This window comes from Crocodylus porosus, unplaced genomic scaffold, assembly GCF_001723895.1.
Source record: "Crocodylus porosus isolate Cpor-Errol unplaced genomic scaffold, CroPor_comp1, whole genome shotgun sequence".
NCBI lineage: Eukaryota > Metazoa > Chordata > Crocodylia > Crocodylidae > Crocodylus > Crocodylus porosus.
This window is the reverse complement of record NW_017728912.1, coordinates 11,374,149-11,380,966: the sequence shown is the minus strand read 5'-3', so window position 1 is coordinate 11,380,966 and position 6,818 is coordinate 11,374,149. Positions and strand designations below refer to the sequence as shown.

The window sequence follows — 6,818 nt, the reverse complement described above, 5'->3', positions numbered from 1 at the left end:
CTGAGCAAACAAAGAAAGCACAAGTGCCAGCTCATTAATTATTTATAATTGGCGTATAGTAATTAGTCACCTGTGAAAAGTATAACTTTGAAAGAACTTCCGCCCAAAGCAGAGAACTGCGTATACACTCAAGAAGAACAGATCGTGCACAAATATTTCTCTCCGCCTATTTTATCTTTCTGGCGTATCCCCGTTTATCTCTCTATTTCTGGTGTTATCTTTCTTGTCAAGAGCTCTCAGTAATCTGCAGACTGCAACGGCTTATATGAATCGCTGGGAAGCAACTGTCTTACCCACCCTGTAAATGCTGGGTAACATGATATATGCATGCTGTAACTGAATAAATCAATCAGCTCCTCTGCCTACGCTCCAGTACATCAGAAGCGTAAGTAAAATAAATCTTTTGTGAAACCATCACGCTGTGTTTAAATCATACTGACTCCTGCTCACTGTTATCACCCACCTACCCGGTCATAAATCCCCCTCCTCACACCAAGCCGGTCGTGCCGACCCAGGCTCGCAGGTCAAGGGTGCACCGGCGTTAAGGGGCGCGACAAGACCAACTTTGGTAAACAAGTACCACCTGGGTTCAAAACTTCAGGAACTCATAAAATGTGGTATGCATCAATCTTTTAGAGACTTTCAGAAGTACGACGGAATAAAATGTTGCAGAATAGTTTTAGAATAAAGTTTATAAGCCAATTTCTGTTTTGCTGTCACTGGGGTCATATTAGTGTCACCAGTAGTATTTGATTGTACTGTTTGCTTGTTGAAGTAAGTTTAAATTCCAATGTAAACATCAGCAATAGGTCATTTAGAAGAGTATTGCCCTTCCTGATTGACTTAAATTAAGAGTCCTTCTTACTAATGCCTAAATCCACCCAACATCTTATAAAGGCTACCCTAGCTAGAGTATCTTATGCGTTTTTACATGTGCCACAGGTCTGGGATGGGGGTGCTCCATGAGCCACTCTAATTAACGCACCCACTGCATCTCATGCATCAGCATTCCCACCACCATTTTGAATGAGCTTCAGTTAAAGCACCCCACCACCATTTTGAAGCATGGGGATGAGATGCAGAAGCTGCTGAAGCACTGTAATTAAAGTGTTTTGGAGCAGCCTCCCCGCACGTCTATGGGCACCACTATCAACTGAAGATGACCTGCAGGAACGTATTGAAAAGGTGAGGTAATTGCAAGATAACAAGGCGCAAGTCATTCAGCAAGCAACAGACTGTAAATTTACATTTTTTGTAATTGATAAGGCCAATTAAGATCAACCATTTGCTATGACTGTGCAAACAACTAAAAAGGTATGGCAGACCTGTATTTCCCTAGATGGAGTTTGGAAAACAAGACTGGCTTTTAGCATTCACTCACTTGTTGTTTAGCAGTGCAAAATCCATTTAATGGTAAACATTATGCCTCCAACCTCAAAAGGCACCACCATTATTCTACTATCATGTCACTCTCAAGTACAAGTCAGTACTTTTAAGGCAGGCTTGCTTTAAAAAAAAAGAAAGTATGGCACTTTGTCTATCAGAATCTCATAGAAAACAAAATTTCCATAAGAACTGCAATAAATTAAGGAGAAGAAATTTCAAAAGAAATTTCACAACTGGGGGGGGGGGTTCCAAACCTCAACTTCAACTAGTTTTAAATTTCTTAGTTATTGAGTACTTAAAAAGTTATAGATTACTTAAAATGAAATATCCAGTAGAATTAAAAAAAAAAGTAAAAAAGCTAACCTTCCAATCGTATGACCTAATGCAAAGCAGGACTAAAACAACAATATATATATTTAAAAATCTCTCTTCACATAAAGCTATGAAATAAACATGTAACAGCCACATATGATGATTCCAAAACAGCAAAAAGAGCAGAACTACAAACTAATAAGTATCAAAGAGCAGAATTAACTTTTTGGATCTAGTCATAGGCACTGGAGCTGATGGCCAATTAGTGGAGGAGGGAGGTGGACAGAAAGGTTTCAAAACTGCAGCCCATGGGGAGCCCATATTCGAGGATCTCGCACAGTTACAGCAGCCGCCACTGTGTAGGGAGGTAACTGCTTGGTACATGCACATGCCACTCCAGTGCCAAAATTCCTAGTTCTGCTTTTACAATTATTACTATTTTTAATCTTTTACTATATTATGTTCATCTTTTAAAAGGCCACTGACAGGATAAAATTAATCAAAATATCATAGCAACAACTATATTACTGTTTTAGCTTTTTTTTAAAGAAGTCAGTGCTAATCAATTTCTCACCATGCTTGTTTATTTTTTCACATTTTGCTCAGCTTGGCTGAAAGTGAATTTAACTGATCACTCCCCATGAATTACTAGAATGTGTTATGACTTATTCCTTTAGAAGTACGTATAATTTCTCTTAAAACATCATCATCATCAAATCCCTAAAACATTTCTAATGAAGCTAAGCTTTGTTGTAATGTATTTACAAAATCCAGAAGTAGTTCAAGTTGTCTATTTAAGTTAATGAAATGCAATGTAATATAATATATCTGAAGGCCTACTTCTCCAAAGACCTTTGCTGCTCGTAATATCCAGCTGAGCAACTTACCTCCCACATGAGTCTGCAGTCTGTATTTTCATCCAGTTCTTGTGGCATTCTTTTCTCTCCAGCAAATGGACCAAACTTTTCACCCTACATAATGTTTAAACAAAAAGGATACGAGAGTAATGCAACCAACTTACCAAACTACAGTATTTTGCAACAACGTCATCTTCAAAAAGAAAAAGACAATTTGATTTTATTTACCAAAACTGCATAGTATTATAGCTCAGAACTCAACAGTGGTAATGTCATGTTCAGTTATGATTAGGGAAATTGAGGGCTCACTGTCTATTTCACAAACAGCTATAGGTACTAAAATACCACATTACGCTATTTTTGTAAATCTTTCCTTTTTTGCATGGGTTGCGACTGACATCCTTTAAAAATTACAGGTTTTCCTTCCCACTTTTATCATTAATTTGGCAAAGAGCACAATTTTCTGCATTTTAAGTTAAGCTAAAATGTATAAAACAAACTTTTTAATAAAGAACTATTACACAGTGCCAATATTATCGTAGCATAACATTTTAAAAAAGCACTTTTCAATAGACATCCTTATAAAAATTAAGATTTTTGGCTGTAGAGTTTCCATTGCATTTATTTTCCTGATTACAAATCTGCTTTTTGAAATGCCACAAATTGAGAACACTGAACAGCTTTGAAGTTCTTCAGCAGATAGAGAAATTTGGTGAAAGTAACAGTACATATGTACATATCTATGAATTAGTTCATCTGTATAAACAAATTTAAAATTGGAAAATGTGAAACCACCTGTTATCCAAAACTCATGCCAGAAAAGCCTGAACTGTCATGCTTCTACAACAGTTTTGTCTCACAAACCATATTAGAAGCATGGTGAATCATTTAATTAAGACTTTCTTCCTATAATGCTATAGAACTATCTTTTCCCTGTTTTTGCTCCAGACTTCCACCTTCGCTTCCTCTGCACAAAAATGAAATTTATTTTCTACCTACAGGGACTTTTTACCATCTTTAATTTTCCCTGAGGAAAGGCATACGAGCTGGAAAGTTTGCAGAAAAAGATACTTGTTTTGTGATTTCTTAGTTGGTCTAATAAAAGGTATCATCTCTGAACCACGAGTTCTAGAGTTTTACATTCCTTTTCATCTCAGACCAACAGGGCTACCAAATACATCCCTGTTTGACAAATAACATTAACGTGTTATGCAATCACTTCTATAATTCAGCCTTTGTAGGCAGTAAGAGCAAAATGCCAGGTTGTCTTTAGTACTTAAGACATTAACACAGTTCTGGAAAACATGTTTATACAGTCTTTGCAGTTATAATATTGTATTTACATGAACCCAAGATGACTTAGAATTTAAGACAACCACCCAATCATTAGGCTCTATACATGAAATATTATAAATTTGTTTGGTCTTAAATTCATCCCCCTCACTACTGTGATGGAGAAAGCAGTGGCAGGCAGCCAGGGGCCAGCCCTGCAGCTCTTGCTTCCCTGCCCCTTGCCATAAGCCCCCTGCCACAAGCCCTTCTGTGCCTGTGACTGCCCCCTGCTACCTGGCCCTTGCCCCCCACCACACACTCCTTGTGTCCCCACCTCTTGGCCTTCCTGCAATGCGACTCCCCAAACCCCTGCAGCCTACCCCCCCAGCCCTGGCTCTCCTGCAGTCTGCCCCCCAACCCTTGCCCATCCCACCCCCCCTTACCTTCGGCTGCAGCTCTGCTTCTCTAGAGCAGTCAGCAACATGGTCCCAGCCAAGCTGAGCCAGGGAGAACCGGCAGCAGCTCTCAGGCAGTCCAGTTTGGGTTAGGGCTGGAGCCACAGCAGAAGGTAAAAGGAGAAGGGGGCAGCAGGGAGTGGGGAGCATACAGGCACAGGGGAGCAGGGATTGGAGGGGCAGGCTACATGTTTCCCCTACCCAGTAGTCTTCTCCCTGCTACCCCAACCTATCGTGTGCCCCTCCCCTGCCAAATGAGCCTGTTGTTAAAGCTAGAGTTAAGCCTCTGCCTACCCCAAACCAGTACTCAAATCTGAGACAAGGCTTCCCCCCAATGCTGACTGCAAGGGGGTAGGGCTCATCTTAGACTTGAGTAAAGATGGTATTACCATTCCCTTAGGCCAGCAGTTCACAACCTTGGGTTGCAACCCAAATGAGGGTATTGGGGACAATGCCAGCAGTGATACACACAAAGGACAAGCTGCATTGCATGCCAGGAGCGCCGCCCTCCCCCGTGCCACTGCCGCCGCCATACTCCGCTCCCAGCAGCAGGTCATGGCAAAAAAAGGCTGGGAACCACTGACTCAAGCATTCTCATCAGAATAAAAAATAGTAGATGTATCTGTTAACTTAAAATTCTGGTGTAGAAAAAGAAAGCTGTAGCTTTAACATGTACTAGCTGGTAAAGGTACATCTTATCTTCAAACAAATGTCAAAACTACAACATGTCTAGCTAGTATATTTAAACTATTATGTAAAATATGTTAAGAATTTGCTGCATTTAAAAGCTTGTCTAAGTCTATTCCAACCAGGCAATAAAATATAATACCCACAAAAATCCTTGTCTCCCTTAAAATTATACCCTTTTCTACACTACAGACATATGGAATTTTTTATTTATTGTTGATAAATATTTGTATAACTATGACTTGGGAGGGGTCTTAGATTTTTTTTTAAAAAGGCAGTGCCTAAAAAGTTTATAATATAAGGATGGTTTTTAGCATTACAATCTGTCCCAAGCAAAGGGAGGCATGTAAAAACAGCAAATAGCTCTTACAGGCTCAGGAGCTGACCTAGGGATAGTGTGATTCTGTCACAATTAGTTCCCTGGTTTCCCTTCTTTTTTAAGAAGAGAAGGAGCCTGTGGTAGCCTGTACCAGCAATAAACTGTGCAAACATGATACGGAAATCAGTTTAAAACTCAGTGAGCATGAAACCAGATAAGGATGGGTTTACACAGTCACTTTTTAAAGGTAGGACTACCTTTTGAAAGCACAGATGAGCAGTTAAATTTATCTACCATAAGTAGGACACAGATCAGGAAGTGAGACGCTGACTATACCTGGGCCAGTCAGCTCCATTGTTTTACATTTCTAAGAAACCTTTTGTTTCCAAGGATCCCATAGCATAGTATAAAAGCTCTGCCAATCATCAAAACAGACACCTCTGTGAAATGTAACAATAGACCTAAAATACCATGCACTACTGAACAAGAAGTAAGGACCACCATGGGTTACACACAGCAATTCACACAAGACCAGTAACTCTCTACTGTAATCTTACATGTTTAAGAAATTAGGACAATCCAGAACCATGGTGGATAAGAAACAGGAGACATTCACCTTAATTTCAAAGTGATTTCAAAATAAGTAGCAAGTGAGATGTATTTTTAAATATTAATTTAAACTTGTCATATTTTAACATGAAACTGAAGTTGGTAGACAACTAGCCATTATGCCCTGCAACCCAAAAGATCCCAATAGTACGTGCAGCTATTAATATACACATTATCATCAAAAAGAGCTTTTATTTATTTATTTGTTTGTTTTTACAGATCTATCTGAAATTTTTGGTTGTTGATAAGCATGTTGTAACATGCTTATATATTGAGATATATACAGATATATACACGTGCGCGCACACACACACAGATATCCCTAACAGATTATACTTTCTCAAGTTGATAAAAAATGATGCATGCACCAGACATTATGTATACAACAGAAGGACATGCAAACTGCCATATCGTCACATTTGCAGAAAATGGCAGGTGTCAACTTTCGTGAAAGTTAAGCTATAATAGTCCCATTTCAGCAATCTGGTTCTATTTCCAGCAAAACACCAAGAAATTCCAGTGTTGCTAATTCTCAGTATTGCAAAGCTTGACATTTTAATTAAAGGCCAACTATTGGAAACAGTTGCTAATACATGCCTATGATGGTGGACCTTGCCTCTCTGTATCCTTTTACAATCTCCCAAAGAGCTGTAAGTACCCTGACTTTCCCGCCTGCCACATCTTGGATGTTATTATAATATGTTCTGCTTTATGATGTCACTTATCGGAAGGGTTGTTATATATATATTTGTTGTTTTAGTTTGCTCTTTGGGTATCTCTGTTAGGAATCCCAGTATTATAGAGGAAAATTTCACTCGATTATTCCCCCACACTCACCGATATATATATTCACAATCAGATGCAGATTAACACTTGTCTTTATCTTTATTCTTTATAACACTATACAAACTTTCGTTATCT

At 38.9% G+C, this 6,818-nt stretch overlaps 1 protein-coding gene across 3 annotated transcripts in view; it reads right to left on the bottom strand.

Moving 5' to 3' along the window:
- Positions 1–6,818, bottom strand: part of PRDM5 (PR/SET domain 5) — a 160,651-nt gene that overhangs the window by 148,455 nt on the left and 5,378 nt on the right. For all 3 annotated transcript variants that reach the window (XM_019534032.1, XM_019534033.1, XM_019534034.1), the window contains exon 2: positions 2,586–2,669. In XM_019534032.1, the coding sequence (XP_019389577.1) occupies positions 2,586–2,669 (84 nt within the window). The remainder of the gene's footprint in view (positions 1–2,585; positions 2,670–6,818) is intronic.